General features: G+C 56.7%; 2 protein-coding genes across 4 annotated transcripts in view; both read right to left on the reverse strand.

Moving 5' to 3' along the window:
* The window catches only part of CFAP65 (cilia and flagella associated protein 65), a 32221-nt gene extending 18906 nt beyond the window's left edge, over positions 1-13315 (reverse strand). The window contains exons 1-14 of one of the 3 annotated variants that reach the window (XM_080599332.1): positions 13218-13315; positions 11789-11863; positions 11303-11457; positions 10493-10595; positions 8995-9161; positions 7491-7690; positions 6650-6795; positions 5301-5523; positions 4696-4961; positions 3976-4176; positions 3177-3539; positions 2040-2177; positions 866-1111; positions 221-445 (exon numbers count right to left, since the gene is read on the reverse strand). In XM_080599332.1, the coding sequence (XP_080455458.1) occupies positions 221-445; positions 866-1111; positions 2040-2177; positions 3177-3539; positions 3976-4176; positions 4696-4961; positions 5301-5523; positions 6650-6795; positions 7491-7690; positions 8995-9161; positions 10493-10595; positions 11303-11457; positions 11789-11863 (2508 nt within the window). In that variant the 5' untranslated portion in view covers positions 13218-13315. Of the gene's footprint in view, positions 1-220; positions 446-865; positions 1112-2039; positions 2178-3176; positions 3540-3975; positions 4177-4695; positions 4962-5300; positions 5524-6649; positions 6796-7490; positions 7691-8994; positions 9162-9255; positions 9550-10453; positions 10596-11302; positions 11458-11788; positions 11864-13217 lie in introns of those variants that run through there. The other 2 variants (XM_080599331.1, XM_080599333.1) reach the window with 2 other exon arrangements.
* A 1544-nt stretch (positions 13316-14859) lies between these two features.
* On the reverse strand, positions 14860-22300 carry LOC308198113 (uncharacterized protein). Its single transcript, XM_080599777.1, has 3 exons — positions 21190-22300; positions 16007-16167; positions 14860-15730 (listed from the first exon to the last, which is right to left on the reverse strand). Exons 1-3 carry the CDS (start codon positions 21614-21616, stop codon positions 15413-15415), a joined length of 906 nt encoding a protein of 301 aa, XP_080455903.1. The 5' UTR covers positions 21617-22300; the 3' UTR covers positions 14860-15412.
* Between the last annotated feature and the right edge of the window lie 2536 nt (positions 22301-24836).

The following is a 24836-nucleotide window of genomic DNA, read 5'->3' on the forward strand; positions in this document are numbered from 1 at the left end:
AGTCAAGGAGGATGTCATCACGTTTGGGCAAATCCAGATCATGGGAAACCGCAGAACTGCAGATTTTGGCTAGCAACCCAAGCTAAGACACTGACAAGGGGATATTCTCCCAGTTTGGCATTAACGACCAAACGATCAGCAGCCCTCATATTTCTGCTCTAAACACTCCACAGCTGCATTGCAGAGAGCAAAATACAGTTTTGGTAGAACCTGAACTTACCATGGCTTCATAGGGCTGGAGGAAGCCTGTGGCTGGCCTGACAGACAGGACCTTGCTGTCAGACTGCTGGATCTTCCATGTGAAGGCCATGGGCAGCCTTGTGCAGTTCTTTATGGTGTACATACGGGTCGAGGAGGTCCCTTTATAGATGGGCTTGAAGTATAGATTCCCATCACCTTCTAAGAGCAAGAGAAGGGACTCCGCACAGCTCCTGATGGCAATCTCCTGTGGAATTAAGAGAAAAGTAACAGACCAGAAGTCTCAGCTGACCTCTGGATGGACCTCGCAAAGATGTTGCTCCTTCCAAGAAGAAAGCAAGAACAAACTGGGGCTGAAGGAGGACAGGAAGGACTCTGAAGTGGGCTGCCAAGGAGGTCCCTGAGCACAGTATAGCGCATTACAGGTGACAGAGACCCAAGGAACAAGGGGTACAGGATGTCTGGCATCACAAGCATCTTCTATATGCAATGTGGATTCCCACCTTAAATGCTGAAAGTGTTCTTTCATTCCTATTTCCAAAGAGAAAAATCCAAACTAACCATTAGGAGATATAACAGGTGTCACAGTGCAGGTCACTGATAAAAAAAAAAAAAAAAGTACAAGGGAAGAAACCTTTCTTACCAGCTTCTACTTCCCTCTCCCTACCTTGGTGTATCCAGGACAGGAGTTCAGCTGCAAGGACAGGACATGCTGCTGTGAGATCGTGTTAACTGGGTGAGTGGAGAGAAAGAAAATCTGGTGGCCTCCTGGAATTATGTGTCCTGAGTGGGGCTTGACCAAAACAGAGGGACAAGCAGTTTGGTTCACACTGAAGGTTATCAGTGAGGTGCCTGTGTTCGAGAGCAGAATACTGCAGTAGGTGTCAGTGTCAGAAGCCACGGGAGGAAAGGTCTAGAAGAAAAAAAGCAAAAAGGGTTGTTTGCATTAGGCTCAGAAAGCCAGCTTAAAGAAGCAGCTTTTTTTTTTTTTTTTTTTTTTTCCCATTGAATTCCAGGTTTCAATAAGCACCATCCTGAGCCTGTGGAGAACTCTGTAACTGCTTCTCTTCAAGGAACGTAAGCAAATCACCCAAGGGTACACAATGTATGGTCTTTTCCCTTCTCACCTTTCATACATGCGTGTGACTAATGAATATACTTTCCATTATGCAAGGCTTTCTGCGCCAATAAGTAAGCTCCTTGCTGGGACCTGCAGTCTCTGCATGTATAGTAATCTCTTGGATTAAGAAATCCAACAGGCTGGAATTTGCTCCAGTTCATGCATATCAGGTGCGGGCTGTGTGCCCTGAACTAGGTGAGGAGATTTTCTAAGAGGTTTTTAAGACTCTTCTTACTTCCCAGGATCAGAGCTCACTTTACCTCACAGAATCAATACTTTGTTGTGCTACAAATACATCAACAAGAGACAGGAAAACTTCCACTCCACCTTGCAAGCCACTTCCCTTCCAGAAGCATGGATTCTGTGAGATGCTCTCCACTTGTGTAAGTGTGTGCAGAGTGTCTGAGGCACCTAGGAGGGGACTAAGCACCCTTGTCAGTGCCTACATCCACTTCCAATAGGAAGGAAGGAGAACCCAACAGCTCTCCTCTCAGAGCTGATGAGATGCTCAGTGCAAGCTGTCACACTGGGGGCTAGGAAGATAACACAGGAGAAGGGGCATCCTACTTCTGTCCCAAATCAGGAGCCTCCACACCATCATAAATCACCTAAGTCACATCTTAGGTTGGTGCAGTGGGGCACAAGGTGGAAAGTTCAGAGGTAAACACTGAGCATCTCTGCAAAATCCAAACTTCTTTAAGTACATCAACCCGTCACGCACCTTGGGGACGTCAAGGATGTACTGTGGGATGAAGTGTTCCCGTTCTGCTTCGAACGTGTGCGCCCTCAGCCTGACAGTCAGGCACCAGGGCGGGCAAATGGTGGCATCCTCCTCGATGTTGCTGTACTGCCTCAGAACCTGCAGGCACACAAGAGACAGAGCTGAGTGCACGTGGGAAGGAAGTGTGGCAAGGTGCCTACAAGAGCAAGTACCATCGCAGGCAGCAGTTTGCTTCACTGACACCCCTGGGCCTGAGGAACTGACTTCTTCAGGGAAGGACTGGCTGGTGCAGGATGAGGAACGTGAGTGCTGTTCTTCCAAACAGCTACATTTCAGAGCAGAGAGACCACTGAGTGACTGTTGAGCAGAAGGGTCTCTCCAGGCTGTTCTGTGATACCACAAGGGTTGCCTGAGGGAAGGAGTGTCTACAGACCCTCTTGTGCAGCTTGAGATATATGCAGATCCCAGAGTTAGCACTTTACAGGAAGCCACTGAAAACAAGCATTCATCCTTTACCTGAGCCCATAATACCCCTGACTTGAAGATTATTCCCAGATACCCATTCAGTCAGCAGCCTAACGAAGATCTCCCTCCTACCAGGGAGCATCCTACCACGGAGCATCCTCATTTTAGGATGCTAACACTCCTGTGACTGCAACTTCGTGAGGTGTGAATCCCACATCACACGGGAAGAGAGGCCGCAATGATGCACAGTGCCATCGCGTGCAGTGCTCTTCTTGTGGAGGCCAAGACACAAACAAGTTACTGCCCATCACCCAGGCCGCAACACCCATCCTTTTGCAGACTGCCGTCCACAATATCAGTTCAGTTATTCATAGCAATTTCTCCTTCAGCAAAGCGTGCGTTACTTCACATTCACTACACAGTAAGAGTAATCACAGCTGTCTATACGCATGAGCTATGGCTTGTTTTGCTGATTTATCTCTGCCAGGACACAGACGAAGGAGAAATGTTAACCCACCAGTGTATTGCGGCAGTGGCCACAGGATCTTAGAAAGGATGCAGGTTTGCTAAATTCAACATGAAAGGCTCCATTCGAATTTTAACTCCCCAAAAGGCCTGCAAAGTCTCTTGCTAATCCCTCACCTGAATCTGGTGCTAGTAATTTCTACTAACCTTGTAGAAGGCAAAGCCTTCCAGCTCTGCCGCATAAAGGCTGTTGAGCTGAGTGGGCTGGAAGAGGACACGGAAGGCTGAAGACTTCAAAGGCGGGATGTCACAGATTTCGGGTGTCACCTGGAAGGCACTGCTGTGGCTTGGAGTCCAGGCAACAGTGATCTTTCCTTTGGTGTGGTTGGTCACACAGAGAGGAAGCGGTTCTACCTTGTGGAGCGGCACACAGCAACCAAAATCATACTCCCTGGGGCTGACACTAACATGGGGGGGAAACAAGGCCAGGTCGCTGCTTATGCCATCATAGAAATACTCAGTCATGGAGCTGGCTTCAGTGTATTCCTTGGGGGGCTTGTCCAGAGGGATCTGCAGGATTGAAAGGTCTCAGTGTGAGCAGGGAAAATGTGCCTGTGGGAGACAGAAGGCACTAGAGTCCTGACTGCCTTCGTGAGCAAAAAAACATGCAAAATGCTCTTCAGTAACAGTTCCCAGGACAGCATAAAGTCTAGGCTTTAAGGATGCTTCCATTTGCAGCCAATCCTCACTCTGAAGCTGTACGTGGCAAAAGAAGCCCCCGTGACTGAGTTAAAGCCAGACAGCAGCTTAGCAGCAGAGCCTTTGTAAGACCCAACCAACGCAGATATTGTTAGTGTGTGCTGGGAACATTACCAGCAGAGACACTAAGGAGGTCAGGGTGGCACCTGCAAGTCCTTCTAGGTCTGTCTAGCCTGTGCAACAGAAGCCCAGCCTCTGCAGAGAACAGCACTGGGGCATCTTAGACTTCAGGGAGGGCAACTCTTACCTCAGGAGGCAGCATGAGGGCTCTTTTTTCATCCATCTGCAGCATCCCATCCTTCAGCATCGCACTCAGGATATCGGGGGGATAGAAGGTCAGCCCCCTCACCATATTGGTTCGAAACCAGGAGAGATGTCTTGCCTGTAGGATGGCTGGCTTAGCTGTGTCTGAATGGCAGGTACCAAAGAAGTCCACATACAAGGGTCCCTGGAAAAAACACCAGAAAGGTTTGTAAGATATAAGCTGCCGTTCTGTGATCGCTTTGAACGTTACACTAGCCTAGCACCTCACTCCCAAAAGCGTGCTTGGGAAAGCCTTAGAGTCTGCTCTCTTAGACTGCCAGTTACTTTCTGTCTTGATGTGGCCCAAGAACTTTGAGGCAATTGGAAGGAACGCTGAAGGCACTCCGTGCACAGCTGTGCAGCAAAATATCACTTGGACGCTTAAGTGGACACGAGACTCTGAGGACGTACCTCACCTCACTCCCCCTGCCACCACCCTGCTCCTGCAGGTACTACTGTGCCTGTCCACGTCAGCCCCCTACTGATGAGAGGAACCTGCACCATGGAGAGCCTGCCGAGCAAGAGCCCAGGACGGGCATCATTGTAAATGCAGTGGGAATAGATTTCCAGGGGCTGCTAACTGAGAGGGGCCGGCCCTCGTGGGTTACACTGGAAAAGCCCTCTGAGCTGTCAGAGCTCCGATACCACCCTTTGCCTCTCGTACCTGATGGTGGACAAGGCACACCACTCGGCGGTGATGGCTGATGGGGTGAGCAGGTCGGAAGGTCACCTTCAGTGCTCGTGTTGTTGCGCCCTCCAGGACGCCGCAGGGCTGATCCAAAGAGAAGACACTCCCCCTGCCATCAATATCAAACTGGTAGTATGCAGGGACATCTGAGATGTTGCTGATTTTCAGTATCTGCATCGAACTTTCCCCAAGATTGATCCAGTCGAAGTCCACAGAGAATTGGTGCAAGGACACCAAAGGACCTAGAACAAAAACGTGCAAGACAGATCTTGGACCTGTCATATCTCCTTTCTATCAGGATGTCACAAACCACTGCTGCACCTAACTGATCTCCCCAAACTGGAATGATCTCATTAGCAAACCCACCAGTCCTAGCACACAGCTGGATATTCACTTCCAACAACTTTACATCCATCTCAGGCAAATATAAACTTCAAAGACTGCACCAGGGACAGCCTGGATGGCAGCAGAAGGTAAGTCTATGACTGAGGGTTATGACAGTCCTTTTCCAGGCATTAGCCCTTTCCCTTCAGGGCTGGGAGGAAGGCGGAGAGGAACGTGAAAGGATTTCACTGTGATACCTTTACATGAGCCAACCACCTTCAGAACGGTCTGCTGGAGGCATCCAGCCGATACAACGGTGAAATAATCGGTGCTGTGCTCTCCTACCGTCCGTGGCTGAAATCGTATGCACAAGATCAGCTTCCCTTTGGCAGGCACAACACTGTGGGACACATCACAGGAGAAGACATGATCTTGGAGCAGAGGGTCTTTCGCTCTTTCTATCCTACACGGTGCATCAACCTGCAAGCAGAAAAGAAATAGGTTAACACAGGAACCCACAAGAGCCAGGACGGTGTCGTTCTGTATGCAGAACACTAATCAGTAAAGAATTGCAGCTTTTAGCACAGGCCAACACCACCAAGAACACCAAATCTACTGTGGCACAGCACAGAAACACTGTGCAGACACATGCAACCCAGTCCTGCTGGGGCACTGTGGGCAGCAGGCTCCCACCATATGCTCAGAAATCAGCGGGTTGCAGCAAAATGTCCTGGGGAACTCTAGGGATAGAATGTCTCTCCTGCTAGGAGGGGAGGTGAAGCTGACTCAAGGTGTCCTCAAGGGCCAGTGTAGCCAAAGTGTTCGCAGCGGCCAGGAGAACAGGCAAGCAAATAACTTATTTCGTTCCATCCACACTCCCTCTTCATCTGGGGATTTTCTTTTCACAAAAAAAAAAAATTAAAAAAAAAAAAAGAATGATGCTGTAACTCCGTCCTCTTGCCCCTGAAAGAAGGTCCTGATTCTTAGCTGGGTATGCTGGGCACTGCTGCAGAATGAATGACAGTATTACAAATGATTAAGCTTTTGGCACTCCTAGGTTTCATAGTCTTTTGAAGACCCAGCACTGCTGTCACCCATGCCAGCAGTCGGAGTGCACCCAGCCTTTAAGGGGTCTGGAATGGGCTGAGCTGGCACATAAACAAGGTTCTCAAATGCAGCCCATTTGACTCAGAGCAATTTGCCAGGCTGCAGCCCACTGAGGACACCAGAAGGTCTATCAGCTGCCTGGGACACATGCAGACCAATTTGAGGCGGCCACAACTGCCACGCAGGACTGATGGGCATGCCCGGTGTGAGCAGGAGAGCTGCAGGAAGGACCGCAGCGGCTGCCTGATCTGCACCAAGTGCAGTGAGAAGCAGGCAGGAGCTTCCATACCGTGCTGCAAATGAATGAGTTACTAGTGTCGTAGCTGAGGACAAGGGTGAATGGCCTTGTTGGCAGTGGAAGGTTCATCATTTCTGCTTTGTTCCAACTCCCACTTGGGCTATTTTCACAACATTAAGGGATATTCTCAGAACCACATCCCCCAGGGAAACATGCCAGCATGTCAACCTCTTACAAGAAGTAGTCTCCCTCTCCACATACCACAGACAAGTTGAAGATTTCTACACACTTCTCCACTGTAGTGCCCACTGGCACGGATCCAAAGCACAGCACGTCCCGAAACTTCCCAGGCTTTACACCTTCACACTGTTCCCCTGGCACATTCACCCGCAGGTAGGGGTATTTGGCTGTTAAAGAAGATAATACACTGCGTTAAGAAAGCGTGGTGGAATCTCCGCCCTTGGATATTCAACTCTCAATTAGACAAGCCTCTAATTAACCTCAGATAACTCTGAGGTTGGATCTGCCTTCAAAGCTGGCCCTGCTTTAAACCAAATGAGCTCCCTTCCGACCTCAATTTACTAAACAGAGTCACATCTTTTCTTTGTCAGTGGCCGTATAAGGCACTTCAGGCACAGGCTTGTTAATGAAACCATTGTGGTTATTCCAGATTATAGCCTGCTCGCATCCTGAAAGCTTTAGAATATCCCTCTGTCTCTCTGGCTGGCAAAGACAGCCATGAGAAACTGAGTGCAGGAAGACAAGGAGTTCCTGGAGGTTTTTCTGTTCCATCAGTGAACTCATCTCATTTCTTCCCATCTGCTGGTTTAAGCAGGCAGCAGAAACGTCAGTTTGGCCAAAGCATGCCACGGGGCACGTTAGACTCTGTTGTCTCTTCAGATCACACTTCCAAACCGACAACAGTCTATTAGAGAATTCCACAGGCCACTTTCAAACCGCAGGCTTCATTTGCTCGTCAGTGGGTGAGCCATCTACGGCCCAAGCCTGCGAACGCAGTAGCCTCCTGCATCCCTGCGGAATGCTGTTTCGCGGTTAGGGACAATACGCATTACTTTGGGTACTACTTGCACAAATGACTCACCCCGGGCTTTTAGCTGGAGAGTCCTCTTTAGTTTCTCTTCACCTCCAAACCAGCAGGTTGCTGCCACGTCACACACCACAGCCACCTTGGGCTGGAAGACCACCTTGATCGTGCACTCATCACCTGCAGACAGCATGCCGTGGTCAGGAATCATGTAGAAAGGGCTTGGCGTCTCCCAGGCAAACACAGTGATGAGATCACTAGCAAAGAGAGACATTTGAAGATGAATGAAACCTTTGCTGCCTGCGCAATCGTGCAGAGGATGGGCCTTTCCCAGTGGGTTGCTCACTGAGGATGTTAAGCAACCAGTGTTGAACGTCAGAAGCCCTCACGCATCCCGCCAAATATGTGATGCTGGGAAGGAATTTGTCTCTAATGCCTGTAAATGCTGTGTTTACGCTTTAATTAATCTTTGCCGTTACATCCTAGAACTTAATTAATGGCCAAAAAATCTCTCAGCCTCATCATGTGACAGCACACAAATCAGCTCCGGAATGAAGCATATGCTTTTCCTGTATCTACATTTGCTGCTACTTAATTCCAAATGGACATTTGTTCCTCTGTTACATGCCCAGGTGAGACGAGAGGACTGAACTCTTTTCCTAACACCTCATTCAGTTCTCCTCCGGAGCAAGCTCGCTCTGCTTGTTCGATTTGTGCAAAGAACATGACATAACACTGGCTTTTATATTACATTGATCCTAAGCAGTGTGCTGCTCACCATCCATATCCTCTACCACCCCAGGTCCCTCAGTGCAAGTGATTTCTCAAAGGAGAAAATGACTCATTTGAAATGGTTTCTGGCTGATCCCTTGCTCTGCTGAAGGTACATGTGCCCGCTGACTTTCCACCCTCATAACCACATCAACTGAACATTTTGGGCAGCGCAGGCTATTTTTCAGCTAGTAAAAGGTATTTTGCTCTCACTGTCACTCACCGTAAATGGTTTGAAGTACACCTCCTTCTTACCTGCAAACTTCTCCTCTGCTTTCCTATTTATAAAACTGCTTCAATTAAAACAAGACAGTCCTTGCTAACTGGGAGCATCTTTGCTCCTAAAGGATGAGTCCAAACCACAGAATCCTGCCGCTGCTTAGAGGCCAAGTCACAGAAAGACTAAAATGTTTCCAGCTGGTACTTCATCTCTCCCTGCTCTTGTGGGCATGCTGCCTTTGATTAAGCAGAAGCCCAGGCCTTTCCTGTGGACACGGGATGTTCTCTGCGGGACACTTGCTGGTCACTGACTATTTCCTGCGCATGAATGGTTCTCAGAGCACGCTGGAATCAGACAGATGCGGAATGCCAAGATGTGCCCGCAGTGAGATCTGGTCTGTACTACCACCTCTGCTGCCTTTTCTGCTCTGATCTCAGAGGAGGCAGGGGTCTGCTGACTGCTAAGACAGCCAGAAGATCTAATAACAACTGAAATGAGCTGAAAGCCCGAGAAGGTAGCCAAATATCTGACAAAACAGAAGGAGGGCCTGCTCAGCCACACGTCACTCACCCAATATTGCGCACGGTGAACGTTGTCTCCGTGACACTGTGGACGGCACAGACGGGCAGCTGGACAGTCGCTGGGAAGGACAGACACGGGCGCGGAAGCGTAGCACGCAGGGTGACAGAGAACTCGCCCTCGGCCTTCCTAAAGCAGATGCTGTCTTCGTAGTCCCTCTGCACAGAAGAGCGAAGGGAGACGGCAGTTAGATGGGGTCCCTCTTGCAGGTACTGCAGCTCCTCCAGTGAACACCCATCACCCGACCCTCACCTCTGGGAGGCTGTTGGGAACAAAAACATCTGTGAGAGGGGCACCAGGGAGAGCTTCTGTGCTGGAGAGAGAGCCTGTGAAGCACTCCGAAAGGAAGGCATTCAGGCACGCTCCTCACTGTGTCAGGGAGCACACGAACACCCTCTGAGAGCGCAGTTTGAGGCCACATTTGTTTCACCCGAGTGGTTTTGATGCAGATTGATAGTTTCAGTGTTTTCAAGCTCCCAGTTCAGGTTAACTGAAGCATGTGCAGCCTCTCCTTGATCTCCACCAGCACAGAAATATCAGTCCTCGATTAAGTGCCTTGTCAGCTAGAGACCTAAGCAGATAACACACAACTTAAAGATGCAGCGTTGACAGCACCGTGTACAACTAGCCCCAGGGCATCTGCTGGCCAGCTAAGACAGAAGAAATTGTCAGATATGTGTCTTCCATGCTCCCCCCATCCTCACGCCTCCTGGGCACCACTTTTACAGGTAAGGAGAGACCTCGGGCACTGCAGCACATGCGGTGATCCCTCTGAGAAAGCAAGTCTCCTGCTCTAGTGATTGATGTGGTACAAACTATCTGCTGGAAATGGAGCGAGGCCAGCAGCTTATTTTACAAGGAAAACACTCCACAGTCAACAGAAAAAAATCAAGATACTAAGAGACCAAGGTACAGGGCCCCTCCCAGTGATCACACTCTGGCCAGGACGGAGATACACTTCACAGGCATGTAGCTGTGGACACGAGCCAGAGGCTGACATTCAGAGCAACACAGACACCCGTCACAAGCTGAAGACCAAGAAAAGGGGCCAGTAATAAGAATCCTTGCTGCCAAAAATTAAGCTTAAAGAAAGCACCACCCACAAAAAGGGAGGTCCTTGAAGTATCCCTTACAGAAAATCCCTTATAGAAAATCATCAGCCTTTCAATTTACAAGACAGGGGTCTCCTGTGACATAGCAGAGGGTGAATCCCTCAGCCTAGGTACTGCACTAAAGCCAGCCAGCTGAGGCTCCCTGGGATCAAACCGGGGGCAGGCAGTTCAAATAGGGTTGGTTATCTTACTGACATGGTGGGAGGCAGCACGCAAAGACCTGGGAACGCTTTCTGTGTTTCTACACTAGAACCTCCCCTAAGGACAGGTTCCTGCAAGTGAAAACAAGCCAGAAAGGATAAGAGAAGCAGAGGCCCCTTGCCCCCACGGAAGCCAACCTGAGCATTGAGAGCAGCTTTGATGTTTTGCCACTTTACCTTCTCAGTGGGCCGGAAAATGATGGGCAGAGTTAAGGACATACCAGGGCTCAGAGCAATTGGCTGCGGGAAAACAGTGATGAAGAACCGCGTGGAAGGACACCTAGATAATGAAATCAAAACAAGCGATTTTGTCTGATGCCATACAATCGACATTAATTTAGCAGAAAAGAGAATAAAGTATCAAAAGGCCCCAGCAACGCCACCCCCCACTATCAGAAGGAACTTACAAACCCGACCCCAAGGTCACTTAGCAAATCAGCAGAAATAGGAACAGAACCCAAGTGTCCTGAAAACTGATTCCCACCTCTAAATACCTACCCCTTCCTAGAACAATATTTTACATTCCCAGGCCGTGTAGCGTGAGCCAAACACTTGCTAAGGGCAGAAACATTTGAGGCTCAGAGCAGGCAGTGCTCCGTAATCCCACAACAGGGAGTGCTGGAGTCCCGACATCCAGTGGGACTCCCGGGAGCAATGGTTTCAGGACACACTAGTGACGGGCTGGCACACATCCACAATTAAAATCTCACTAGACTGGAAATGCCTCACAGACAGAAGTATCAGCAAAACAGAATTTTAAAAAGGCATTTCATTTAAAATACTCCTGCCAGGAACAAGGGCTGTGCATCTGAATTAGCATGTTTCTGTCCGGCCACGCCGGCGTGCGTGCGCTGTTTGCAGCACACAGCCCAAGGGAAGGGGGGCAAACGGATCTGAGAAAAGGCGCTAAAGTGATTGACGGAGCAGGAGGGATGAAGACGCAGCGAGAGCGTTAGGAGGAAAAGGAGAAGGAAACTTGCCACGCACCTGTAGCTCAGCTTCTGGGTTTTCTCGTGAACATTTTTCAAGATCAGATGTTTGATCGTCTCTTTTCCAAGCTCCCAGCCACGCCACCTGAGTGTTTCCGCCACTTCAATGCCCCAGAATACGCCTTTCTTCTTCCTTCCCTTTCTTGCAGACAGCTTAGGGAGTTGCAACAGGCACATGAGCAGTTTGTGAAGGAGGGAGGAGAAATCACGCAAACAGCTGTTTCCCTGCACTAGAAGGCAAAGGGTGGGAAGAGCCACCCCGTGGAAAAGCTCCAGGAGTCACCCAAAGCCCTGTCGGGGACTCCAGGTCTGCTCCGTGAGTCCAGAGGGGACACCTCCCGGCCGCAGCCCAAACAACGGGTACTGAAGGATGTCATGAACTAGGGAAGCAAAAGCTATTTTTTTTTGTTGTTGTTTTTCTCCTCTTTCCTTCTCTGCCAGTAAATCTACCCACGACCACGGCACCCTTTGCTCCACCACTCACCTTCCTGACACAGCCACAGCGCAGCTTCTGAACTGAGCCCGAGTTTGGGGGCTCCCCATGCACTTGAGCAAGCATCTGAAAGACGAGGGGAAAAACTCTGCACGTGCTGCTCCAGCACCCAAGCAGCCTTTGCTGCCAAGCCCTGAGAGCTCTCAGGGTGCCTCAGCTCCCCGAAGGGCACAGGCTGTGCTGCAGCACCCCCAGCAATGCCCCCATTTTGCTAGCAGAGCTGGCACAGCAGGGCTGGCACCGCCGTGCACTCAGCAGCCCCCCGGCACTGACCACAGCCCCCCGACCCCGTGGGGCAGCGCTCTCCTCGGGCTCTCACAGCACAGCCCTGCCCGGCCCACGGTGGCCCTGCTCAGCCCGGCAGGGTGAGGCTGTGCCCTATAGCCCTGCTGTATGGCCGCCGCAGCCCCATACAGGTGCCTGCAGAGTGCTCCCTGCAGCGGGGCGCTGCCCAGCTCCCCGTGCTGCAGCGCAGCCCCAGTCCATGGAGCCTGGCCCCGATCCCAATTCCAATCCCAATCCCAACTCCGATCACAAACCTGATCCCAATCCCGATTCCAGCCCTGATCCCAACCCCAATTCCAATCCCGATCCCAACTCGATCCTAACCCTGATCCCAGTCATGATCCTGACCCCGATCCCAATCCTGATCCCAATCCCGATCCCAATTCGAATCCCAATCCCTATCCCAATCCCAATTCCTATCCCAATCCCGATCCCAACCCTGACCCCAATCCCGATCCTGATCCAGATTCCAATCCCAATCCCAACCTCAATCCTAACCCTGATCCCAATCCCGATCCCAACCCTGATCCCAGTCATGATCCTGACCCCGATCCCAATCCTGATCCCAATACTGATTCCAATCCTGATCCCAATTCCAATCCCAATCCCTATCCCAATCCCAATTCCTATCCCAATCCCGATTCCAATCTCAATCCCAACCCTGACCCCAATCCCGATCCTGATCCCGATTCCAATCCCAATCCCAACCTCAATCCTAACCCTGATCCCAATCCTGATCCCAGTCATGATCCTGACCCCGATCCCAATCCTGATCCCAATCCTGATCCCAATCCCGATTCCAATCTCAATCCCAACCTCAATCCCAACCCTGATCCCAATCCCGATCCTGATGCAGATCCCAATCCCGATTCCAATCTCAATCCCAACCTCAATCCCAACCCTGATCCCAATCCCGATCCTGACCACAATCCCAATCCTGATCCTGATCCCAATCCCAATCCCAATCCCAATCGCAAACCCTATCCTGATCCCAATCCTGATCCTGATCCCAATCGCGATCCCTACCCCGATCCCAATCCCAATCCCACTCCCTACCCCGATCCCAACCCCGACCCCAGCCCACCAATCCCGCCCCCCTCCCCTTCCCGTCCCGTCCCGTCCCGTCCCGTCCCACCTCCGCTCCCCGCCCGCGCCGCCCCGCCGCGGCCCGCAGCCGTCCCGGCGCCGTTGCTGTGGGCGCCGCGCGCGGCCTCCTCGCCTCCCGTGGCAACGACGGCGGCCGCCCGGGGTCAGCCCGCGCACGGGGGGCGGCGGGGGCCGGGGCCGCCAGGGGGCAGCAGGAGGACGCGCACGGGGGGGCTACGGGGGGAGCTGGGGCGTGAGGGGGCGGGGGGGGGGCGGGGGGGAGCCCAGGGGACGTGGAGGTGAGGTTGGGTCCTGGAGGAGGAGAAGCTCGTGGTGCTGGCAGCAAGGGCTGCGGTGAAGAACCGCGGGGGTCCGGGACGGAGGGGGCGGCTGTGGGGCTCAGGGGTGGGATGCTTTGGGGGCGTGGGGTGCAGAAGGCCGGGGAGCACTGGCGTAGGGACGGGGGAGCCCCTCGGTGCGGCCGGGTCACCCCCTGGAGCACCAGTGACCCGCATAACAGGTGCCAAAAGTTACGGGGCTGAGGCTGGTGAAGGGGCGGGGGGGCGCAAGCCAGGCAGCCGTATGGGCACAAACCCACGGGGTATCCCGGGTACCAGTCCCGTGGGGCAGCACCACCACCGTGGGTCACCCCTACATCCTCCCAGGATGTCCCTCGAGGTGCGGGAGGCCCTCGTGCCCCCGGTGGGGACACCCAGACAGCCCCCCGGGGGGCGTTAGCGGCGGCGTGGCGCAGAGCAGGGCTGGCAGGAGGAGAAGCAGCTTTAATGGCGTTCGTCTGCCTTTACAACGTGAGTCATCCGGCTAAGCAGCCGTAAATCAGCACCCCAACTCCTCCGGCATCCATCGCGTCCCCCCCCCCCAGCGCTGGACGAGTGCCTGGCTCCTGCAGAAACAGCCCCATAAATAACAGCCGCAAAACAAACCCTCCTGCGGCCGCGGAGGGCCCGCGCGCGGCAGGCGCGAGACGAACGCCTCCCATCCATCACTTTAATGGTTGTACTCTGGAAATTAAACCTGTCAGGGCCCGTCAAGGTGAACGGTTTCGAGTCTGTGACATCCCCTCAGCTCCCCTCCTCCTCCCTGATTTTCCCTTTCCCTCGCTGCCCCCGCCACCCTCGCGGCCCCCAGCTCGCCCCCTCCCCACGGTGCCCACCTCCGCCCACGTCCCTCCGTGCTCCCCTGGGCAGTTTTGGGGTCGGGACACCCCCCAAGGGGTCCCGCCGTGCCCGGGGCTGTGCTGCCTGGGGACAGGGGACCCAGGCATCAGGGGTGCCTGGCATCCAGGTCAGGCACCCAGGGGAAGATGCTGAGCTGCCAGCAGCCGCTGCGGGTCACTGTCCCCCTGTGTAGGACTTATCCAACATCCACCTGCCCGTCCGGTCCCACGCTGCCCTCTCCCTTCACCTCCTTCCCTGCCCATCCCTCTGTCCCAGCCGTGCCTCTCCACGCGCATCCCCGTCCCCTCTGTCCCCCAGCCCATGGTGCTCTGGCACAGCCCTGAGGGGTGACAGCAGGACACGGGGTAGGGGCAGCCCAGCCCAGCCTGCCCCGCTCCTACAGCCCCGTAATGGGACGGGGTGGCACAGCAAACTGGTCCCTGTGCCTGCACTGCCATCACAGCATCCCCAGGGGAAGCCCGGAAAGGGTGCAGAAACCTTGGGAAGTTTGCATATATAGATAGAGGGAAGTATATATATATATATACACACGCACACACACATACATAATATACAGGGTCTCTCAGGACCCTCCAGCATCCTAAGAACCCGGGGAGCCTGCTCACTTTTGGGTCACGGCCGAAGCCTAGGGCTGCTGGGGAGGTGGCAGGGGGTGGCTGTTGTCACCCCACTACTAGGGGCTGATCTGAGCCTGGCACAGCCCCCCCAGGGAAGCTATAGCCACAGGAGGGGGCACACATCCTGAGCACCCCCCTTCTCCCCCCGGTGCCCCAGGTAGGGCAGCATGGGGGCACCGGTAGGGCAGAGCCCCTGTCCCCTAAGGAAGAGCACAGGCATCCGGATAACAGCTTTATAGGGGCAGGGTGTGGGGACTCCCCCAGATACACACAGAGGAATAATTACGAGTTAAATAGGATCCAAACACACATAAGTTAAAGTGGGGGGCAGGCTCCCCACGGCCCCCCTGCCCCTCACGGGTACAGTCTGTGGCTGCCAGCAAAGAGGCCCCCGACGCCTCAGCCCGACCCCTCTCCCTGGACGCGGTTCACAAGATGGAGCCCATCTTCCTCTCCGTGGCGCCCAGCTCGTCCTCCTCCTCTTCCTCATCCTCCTCGCCCCCCGAGCAGGAGGAGTCGGGGCTGTAGCCCAGCTCAGCGGTGCTGCGGTGCAGGAAGCCCGAGCTAGGGCTGCGCCCCACAAACTCGGGGCCCTCGCCCGCCTGTCCCTGGGGCTCGCCGGGCAGCAGCTTCTCGCAGGCTTTGCCGAGCCCCCGCAGCTTCTCAGCCTCCGCCGTGGCCCCCTGCTCCTTGGCTTTGCGGCTCCGCTTCCACTTCATCCGGCGGTTCTGGAACCAGATCTTCACCTGCCCGCGAGGAGAGCACCCGTGACACCGGGGCCACGGGCACCCAGCCCCATGCAGTTGTGCCCCCAGTGCCCCATCCTGTCCCCACTCCCCCCGCTGCCTTCCCTGCAGCGCAGAACCACCCCCCCCCCCCCCCCCCGGCTCCCATTTTTGCAGGCATCCCTGCCAGGAGGCTGGGGAAGGACTCACAGCTCCAAGCGAGGGGCATCAGCATCACCCCAAATTCCCACCCCCATATCCCCAGGAGCCCCCCTCCGCCCCCCAGGACCAAGGTACCTGCGTCTCGGTGAGCATCAGCGACGTGGCCACCTCAAAGCGCTTGGGCCTGGACAGGTACTTGTTGAGCTTGAACTGGTTCTCCAGCTCCAGGAGCTGCTGGCTGGTGAAGGCCGTGCGGGGCCGGCGGCACTTCCCCATCAAGCCGGCCTGCGGGGTGGCTGCGGGACAGACAGCGGGATGGGGTCGGGGGGCAGCGGGGCCGGGGGCACCCCCTCGGCGAGCCCGGCGTGAGGAGGAAGGCGAGCGCCTCTTCCATCGCCTCCCGACCCAATAATGGCTTTATTGCCCGGCTGATACCGACCGGCGAGATACGTTATCAGGCCTCGGTGTGCAACTGGGATCAGTCCTGTGACTGGAATTAAAGCTCCTTTTATTGCCGGGACACGCAGGTGTCTGCCCAACTGCCGAGGGCTGCGGCGCAGGGCTCCGCGCGCCCCGTACTGGGCTGATAGCTCGCCCTCGGCCCGAGCAGGAGGCTGGGGAACAAAGGGGCCTTTGAGAGGCCGGCTGGGGTGGCTCTCGCGCCGTGTTTGATCCCTGCTTATCTCCTCTCCGCTTGCTTTATTGTCGTTCCCCCCCCCCAGGGTTCGGCTTTTACTGCTTCTCCCAGCACCGCAGCGGCAATCAAACCCAGAGGTTTGCAGCTGGGAGTAAAGGGCCGGAGCGGTGCAGGGGGGGCATTAAACGAGAAAGGTCCTTGGCACATCACCCCTGCCACAAAGTCCTCGCCACGTCCCACGGCACTGCTGCAGAGCCCCGATTCTCCCTCCAGCTCATCGGCAACCCAGGCACCAGCTCGGAAAACTCCTGCCCAGCTGGGCACCGGGATAAGGACACACGTGGGACAGAGCGAGACGGAGCCCCGCAGCCTCACGTGGGTTTGGGATGGGGCAGGGCTGTCAGAGGGGGATCCATCTCCAAAACGCCTCTGCTTGCCAGCAGCACCTGGCCGAGCGTGACATGTGAGGGTCACCGCGGCTCGCCCTCCTTGCGTGGCACAGGGCACCAGCAGCCACGTTATCTCCTCAGATTCCAGCTTTGATCCCGACCTGCCCATCTCCCGAGGTGTCCACCAAGCCCTTCACAAACACAGCGGTGACGCACGGCGCAGGAATTTATGAAGGGGGCATTAACTGAGCGCCATCCAGGTTTGATCCCGGGTACCTGGATGCTGGGTGGGACAGGTCAAACAGGCAGAGAGGTGGGGCTGGGCTGGGGCTCTGCAAACTCCTTGTGTGATGAGCAGGGGTGGACACGACCCCTCCTGCATCCGCACCCACGGTACCAGATCCGCCTCAGAGCCTCTGGCCGTTTAAACGAGGGACTGATTAGGAGGGATGCTGTGCCGATGACTCTGACATGCACACGGGGCAATATTTTCATCTAAAAAGTGTTAGATGAAGGACAGCTCAGCTCTGCAGCGGTCTGGGCTGTGGATGGTCTGTGCAAACCCTCAGCAGAGGCACGGGATGGAACAGATCCAAGCAGGGCCCCGTCTGCTAAGGAAAGGGGGACTGGCTTCTCCCACCTCGACATGGAGAGCCTTGAGCTCAACCCCGAACCTGTGCCCTAGGGAACACAGAAATCCTCCTGACCTCCCCGAAAGGCTCCTCTGTGCTGCCTCCTGCAAGGCCAGATGTGGGAAGGGTGGAGGCCCAGAAATGAGCCCTGACCCCAAAAGCAGGGGGAGTTCTGTCTGCTTGGGTTCAGGGGATGCTGACAGGCGGCTTGCTTTAGCAGCACCCCCAAAAGGGACTCGCTCTCCGCAAGGTAAGACACTGAGGACAGCTTGGTCAGGCAAGAAAAGGAAGAGCAGAAATTTTGCCCAAATCCAGACAAATCTAAATGGGATGTAGACAAAATGACTACCAACACAGGTGACTGGCCACTGGAGCACAATCCCTCTGGCAGCCCCAGGTTGTCCACCTCAGTGTCTCCAATTTAGGCTCGGCACAACGGTGCCCATCACAGACCGTGACTTTCTAGAAACCCCCAATTCCTCCTGTCCCAGTCCTGGCCAAACCAAAAGCCACCACCACCAGCACGGGGGTTCTGAGGGTAGGAGGTATGTTCCAGTTTGCCGTGCAGAGGGGAAATGCCTGTCCTAACCGTGTGCCTGGTGGAACCTTCCCCTGCCCTGTGGCACGGACAGCAGCCCCCCAGGGCTCGCCTCTCTCAGTTCCCTGCCAGCCGAGCTGCGAACACTTCTCCATCACCGCCACCACCCCACAGAAAGAGCAACCCCTCAGGAAGGCTCTCCCCCTTACCCAGCTCCTGCCTCAGCACCATGCCTTTGCTTGACAAAGGGTTTCCTACCTGCCCGTACATCTCCTGCGGGATCACAGCTCATCTCGGTATCCCTTCAGCCTGGCCATGCCCCTCTGATGGGTGCCTGGCATTTGGCTGCAAAAATCAGTGAATATATTGGCTGGCCTGGAGCTGAGAAAGCCCCCGACTCTGCGGCCAGGAGCTGTACAGGACAGCTGCCTCCCGGATAATTAGATAAAGCTTATAAAGAATTATTAGCTTATTTGATACAGTTCCGTCTACTTGATAACGAGCCTAATCCAAGGTTGATATTAACCCACTTGGTTTTAATTTGGTTTGTTTAGCTATAGCTCACTTGGCTTTGTGGGCTAGCAGATAAAGGAGAGGAAATTAGCACCCCCGCCCCCACTGGAGGTGTTTCTGCAGATGTCAGGGCTGGCAGAAAGAGAGGTGGTCCCACGGCCAGGGGTCTGCCAGCAGCCCCGACTGCTCTCCATGGGACAGTGTGTGTAAGGGACCTTCCTAAATCTTCCACCCCCAGGTTTCCTCCATCAGCAGGCTCCCGCCTGCTTTTTCCCAGCTGTTTCCCAGCTCGTGCTTCCTGCCGATGCCAGCCCACTGCACACACGGGAGCCTCGGAAGGCACCAGCCAGGAGCAGTCCCTGCAGCCCCTAGAAAGGGGCCTGAGCACCAGGTCCCCAGAAAGGAACCGTGTGCTCCTCCCGAGAGCCTTGCCATGTCTCCCAACCTGCAGCTGTGCATCACCACGCTCTGCTACCACAAATGTCTGCTCTGCTCTCAGCTCCCAGCACCCTGCTGCATTTCCACACCGCCAGCCAGGGCGAATAAATCACAGCTCCCATCAATACCGATGCGCGCAGCACCCCGGTGCCAAACGCTCTCCCTGAGTGGTTCAGGAGGGCAGCCACCTGCCCACAGCGAGTCCGAGCCCCCAGGACAGGGACCCGGGCTGGGAGCAGAGGAGCCCGGGTGGCCGCAGCGAGGACATGCCTGCTCCTTGGACCTTCCCCGCCTGCCCTCTCACTCCGCATTGCAGCAGAGGCACACGGGTGCTGGCTGCGGCTCCGCAGAGGCAGATGGCAAGGAAGGCACCCGTGTATATGGCAGCGGGAGCGCTTTTCGGAGCAGAACCAGCACCCAGCCCCAGCCCTGCTCCATGCAGGTGCCCACTGTCTCAAGCCACCCCCCAGCACCCTGCCTTCCCCTACAACAAGGGCAGGCCTGCAAACAACACTGTGCCTGCAAAACATCTCTACACTTGAAGCCAGAGAAGGAATTCATGATTTGGCTCTAGAATCTCCCACGAATACATCACAAGGGTGACCTCCCTCTGGGGTGCTCCAGAACAAGCACTGGGAGGCTTTCAGATGTGTCTCTCCCAAGTATCTGCCCAGTGCTACCGGAGAGCTAAACATGAGCAGCACCAGCAGCACAGAAACTTGTGCTCACACACTCCGGAAACCTCATCCAGGCAGGTCTGTCTGTCCATCCATCTGGGCCGGGTGATGGGACAGGGACACACAGACCACAGGCAGCCCAAGAGCCCTGTGCCAACAGCAGGAGGCTCCTGCCCAGCTCACCATCCTCTTCAGGAAGGGCTGTGCAGGCAGCATGCCCCAGGCAGGACGCAGATGTCCCCTCCTGTCCCTGCATACCCTCACCACGGTCCCCACCCCCACACAACAGCCAGCACGCGGGAGGCAAAATCTAGCAAGTGGTGGTGGTGACTACAAGAAGTCAACCTGCTTTTGAATCTTGCAGCAAGCCCACAAGAGGAAGAGCTGGAGACACCCTCGAGAACCCAAACGATCCCAAGGGACTTGAACAAGAGCCTGGAGATGAATGAGCCAGTGCAGAACGAGGGCCAGGGCCTGATGGCAGAGCCTACGCAGCAGCGAGAACAAGAGGACACAAGGACCGAGGGAGCAGGATCCCCTGCAAAGGGCTCCCCAGAACTGGGACCAAGCGCCTTCTGACCAGGATATGGACTGGGGCAGTGGTCACTGTGCTTTAAAAATCTACAGCCCTGGCAGTTCTTGCCACATCCTTGTTACACCTCCTTGCGTCTGCCTTGGCTCTCCCAGCTCTCCAGGTCCCAACCCACCAACACTGGGGTCAGCAGCCGCTTTTCCCCCCTTGAGCTACTCCCGTTGGGGCACAAACCTGTCCACGTTATCCCAGCCAGAAGCCAAGCTCGGAGGCGTACCCTGAGGTGCCGCCACCACTTTGCAGCTGGACCCAAAACCCACAGCCCCGGGGAGAGCCGGGGAGAAAGGAGAGCGGCCGAGGGAGGGGGACAGCCCCTTCCCCTTCAGCCTGTCCAGGTGTAACTTAACGAGGGAGCAAAGAAGGGGCTGGTTTACGTTAATTCTCCATTTGTGCGTTGTTATTCGTTTCCAGCGGCCCGGGGCGCTTTTGATTCGTTTCCCGGTGCCGGTCCCGCTCCCCGTTTCTTTCTTTTCGTTTCCTTCCCGCGGCGGCGGCGCGCAACGAGCCCGAGGCGGCCGTGCGGTGCCGGCGGCTGGGGGGGGTGCGGGCAGAGACCCCCCCCGGGAGCAGCTCTGCCCTACCGGCCCCGGGGCCGGCACCCCCCCTCCGTGCCGCCCTACAGCCCCGGGCCGGGGGAGGGCTGGCGGCGGGGCCAGATCTCCCCCCCACCCCCGCGCCCCGGGACTCCGCTCGGGGGTCTCAGCGCTGGGGGTGCGACCCCGCAAAGTGCCCCCCGCAACGGGGAGCGGGGCCGGGCACAGCACAAACCCCGCAATAGGGCCGGCCCCGAGGGCTCCCGACCTCCGACGGGGCGGCCCCGGCGAGCCTCAGCCCCCCCGGCCCCAGCCCCGAGGTGGGGGGGGGGGGGGGGGGGGGGGCGGTCCCGGTCCCGGATCCCTTACCGTGGAAGTCGGAGAGCCTCGGCACCAGCATCCCGGCTCGGATCCAGTGCTCCAGCGGCAAGGAGCCGGCCACGGCCGCCTTCAGGTGCTCCGCGCCGGGCGGCGGCAGGTGGGGGAAGGCGGTGTAGGCGAAAGCGGGGTGCTGGCCCCCCAGGGCCGGGAGCGGGTACACGGCGGGGGGGTAGAGGGCCGGCAGGGCGCCGAGCCCGGGGCCGGGGAGATGCAGCAAGCCGGGCTTGGGGACGAAACCGGCGGGGGCGAGGGGCGCAGAGACCTGGGGAGCCCTCGGCGAGGGGGTGTCGGTGCGCCCGGGGGGGCCGGGGCTCCCCGCGGGGCTGAGCCCCGGCGGAGATGCGCTCCTCGGCGGCTCTTCAGCCAGGAGCGCCTCGATGCTGAAGTTTTGGGATTTCTCCATGGGTTTGTGCATGGCGGGCCCCCCGCCCCCGGCACGGCACGGCACGGTTCGCCTGCCAGGGCAGAGCCCGGCCGGGCAGCCCCGGTACCGGCGGGCATCCACCCGCGGGGCCCCGCTCCGCTCCGCGGGGCTGCCCTCGGGGGCAGCCCTCCTCTCTTCTCCTCTCTGCTCCTCCTTCTCCCGGGCACTCGCTCTCCGATCTCCACCGGGGGGGGGCTTTTTTAACCCCCCCTCCACCTGCCCCAGCTCCCCATTGGCTCCGAGCGGGCCCCCCGCCCCGCCGGCCCGGCCTCCCTCCCCGCGGGCCTCCAGCCTCCGGTGTCCTCAGCCTCCGGCACGGCGCTGGGGGACCCGGTGGGGCCCGATCCGGAGGTTTCTGCACCTCCCCGGCCTCGTAACCCGGCCCAGCTCCGTGCCCAGGGGGTCCCCAGGCTGCGGGGCTCGCAGCGCTGACCCACAGCCGGGCTCGGTTTCCTCGGTGGGGAAATAGAGGCTGCAGAGGACATGGATCTGCTCAGATAGGGCGAGACCGGACAGGCTTCAGTGGCGTGAACCCCCAGCCCTGAGGGGCTCTGCCCTGGGCGCCTCAGGGCTGGGAAGGCAGGAGAAGGGCTCCATGTCCCCCTGCCATTTCCCATTGCACCCCTCTGGGACAGGGAGATCCGTGGACCTGAGCTGGCTCCACACAGTGTCCACCTCCCTGCATCGCCCGCACCCATCCAAGGTGCCAACAGGGCAGGCATGGAGATTTTTACTCATTTGCCCAGGCTTTGCTTATCCAGGCAAGCCACAGCTTGAAAAGCACCACCGGGAACAGACAGAGAGGAGAGCCTCGGCTGTTCTGCGAGATGCGGGTGAGCTGGAGCAGAGCTACCGTAGCTCCACTGCCAGTGGCCTTTGGGAAAAGGCAGAACATTTGGGAGCAGGTCTGTGCCTGTCTGTGTCTCCTGGTCCCACCTTGTGTCATGCTGATGCAATGAGACAAGCCTCTGGTTGTGCACAGCAATGGGTCCTGCTCTTTGGAAGGCAAGTGAGGCAGCTACTGCAGCTCTGCTTAAGGATTATCAGAGCTAGAGAGAGCTCCCGCCCCTGTGTTTCCTTCCCCTTCACCATTTCTATCCTTGCTGGATTCCCTGAGATTTTAGAGCAAGAGTCTGTTCCCCAGTATCCCGCATCCCACAGAGGCTCTGAGGAGTCACACAGGGAAGAGAAAGGCAGAAGCACGTGGGAATTTCCCCAGCCTCCTCTGCCCGGCAGCCCCAGGGGCTTCTCTTCCGCAAGCCCATCCAGCCTGGCCTGGAGCCCACTGAGCTCCCTGCACCCACAGCACCGAGGTCCAAAGGTCCCCCGTGGGGGATAACTTCCTCCTCCCTTTGCCTGAGCTTACTCCATCCATTGAGCGGCCCCAAATCTTTGCGTGGGAACAGACACGCAACAGCCCTTCTCCAGCTGCCTCCCCAGGAGGACAGGAGTCAGCCCCACGGCCAGCCCAGGGCTAGATTGCACAGAAGGGAATTTGGGGTGGGAACGGAGCAGCCTGGCTGCCGGGCAGAGGGGAGAGCTGCAACAGGTATCCTGGGAACCACAGGCGCAAGAGAGGTAGGACAACTCTTCTTCTGCAGGCCAACAGCAAGCAAGGCCCTTCACTTCCCAATAACAAGAGATATCTGGGATGAAAATGGAGGGAGATCCCTCCTCCAGGCGAGTCAAACCCAGAAGCTGGGGTCCGGCAAGAGATGCGCCTGGGGCAGGAGCGCCCAGCAGGCAGGGACAGGAGCAGAGCCCAGGAGAGCCGCCCCGGGAGGTGGCCAGCAGAAGGGGCGGGATGCGGGCGGTGATAGATGCCAGGGTGCTGATGAGTTCACAGTCTTCGGGGTCATTAATCAGATCAGAGCTGGATTAAGGTGTCCGAGGTCTGATTAGCTTCATTTCCCGCCTCGGGAAGGAGGGAACTTGCTTTCCCATCCATCAGGGTCCTCCAGCGACAGCTCACCTGGTTGCTAACTAGATCTGAGGATTGCAATGAGCGAGCGTGGCTCTGGCCTGGTCCCTTGCCTCTGCCCGTTGCAGAAGGGTCTGCACACAGGAGATAACACAACCCCGAGCGTCAGCCGAAGGCCACAGCCCCCAGGATATCAGCCAGAGAGAGCCTGACCCCACGGCCCAGGCACGCAGGGCACTGCAGACTCGCATCCTTCCCCAGCCACCTGCCAGCGGTGCCTCGGCTCTCAGAAATGAGCCGTGGAGGGGGACAGGTAGCATTTGGGAGCACAGTTCAGTTTTACAGCCCTGCCGTTTCCTCGCTGTCACCTTGGGCAGCAACGTAACACCCCTCAGCAAAGCCGACTGCCCCGAGATCAAAGCCCAGGGTGCCGAGGAAAACACACACCCCGATAAAAAACCGCCGACTGGGAGCAGACTCTCGCTTTCCCAGGATCAGGTCCTTATCCCAGGCTTCAGACAAAGACAAGACCCGTGCTGAGGCTGTTTTAATCTCCAATTAACCCATAATTTTGGCCGCTCATAGGCCATGGTTTAACACCAAGCCGTTCTGGTGGGTTTGGGCGGTGGCAGGCACGGATTTCTACCACCTTGCTCCCACCAAGGCTTGACCTTCTAAGTCTTGCAGGAGCTTCCCTGTCCCCAGGAGGCTTGCTAAGGATTAACTGCTCCTCCAGCCAGGGCTTTCTGCCTTTGGAAATGACTTCCCCAGATTTTTGGAGCCCTAACCATCACCCGCAGCGCTGCAGCCCTTCCCCTGCCCCTCGCAGGCCACCCCTACCTCCGGGCTCTGGGAAGCCGCAGGAGGCTGGTGGGGAAGGTAAATAAACTGCCAGCCCCGGGGTGATTTGTGGCAAAATGAACAGCCCCGAAGTCACCTGCGGGTGGCCCGGTGAGATAATGGCTCCTAATCTCCTGGTGGGAGCCGGGCTTTGCGGGGTCAGACCTGGCACGGCCAGCCCGGTGTCCCAGGCTGCTTGGTGGCCGTCCCCTCTGCAGAAGGCACCGAAGCAGCTGTCCGCACAGCCCAGCACCCCCAGGGCTCCCCAAACCCCTTGAGGTGTCTCCCAGCGATGGCAGGAGCAAGTGCCAGGAGTGCCACCAAAGCCACCTGCACGCCTGCTCCCGGGCTGCGCCGTGCGCCTCTGTCCCTGCCTGCACCCCCTTCTGCTCAGGGTCTGCCTGCTCCTGCCCATCCTGGGGGTCTCCGAGCCAGCTGCAGGCTGCCCAG

The sequence above is a fragment of the Anser brachyrhynchus genome (assembly GCF_964034855.1).
Source record: "Anser brachyrhynchus genome assembly, chromosome: 7".
Classification (NCBI taxonomy): domain Eukaryota; kingdom Metazoa; phylum Chordata; class Aves; order Anseriformes; family Anatidae; genus Anser; species Anser brachyrhynchus.

Bases quoted from the DNA above. Each gene is read 5' to 3' on its own strand.
- LOC308198113 (XM_080599777.1), bottom strand. From the start codon at position 21,616: ATGCACAAACCCATGGAGAAATCCCAAAACTTCAGCATCGAGGCGCTC. The intron at 16,168-21,189 runs GTAAGGGATCCG...TCTGTCCCGCAG, and splicing joins GAGGCTCTCCGACTTCCACG to CCACCCCGCAGGCCGGCTTG. The intron at 15,731-16,006 runs GTACCTTGGTCC...CCTCGCGGGCAG, and splicing joins TGATGCTCACCGAGACGCAG to GTGAAGATCTGGTTCCAGAA.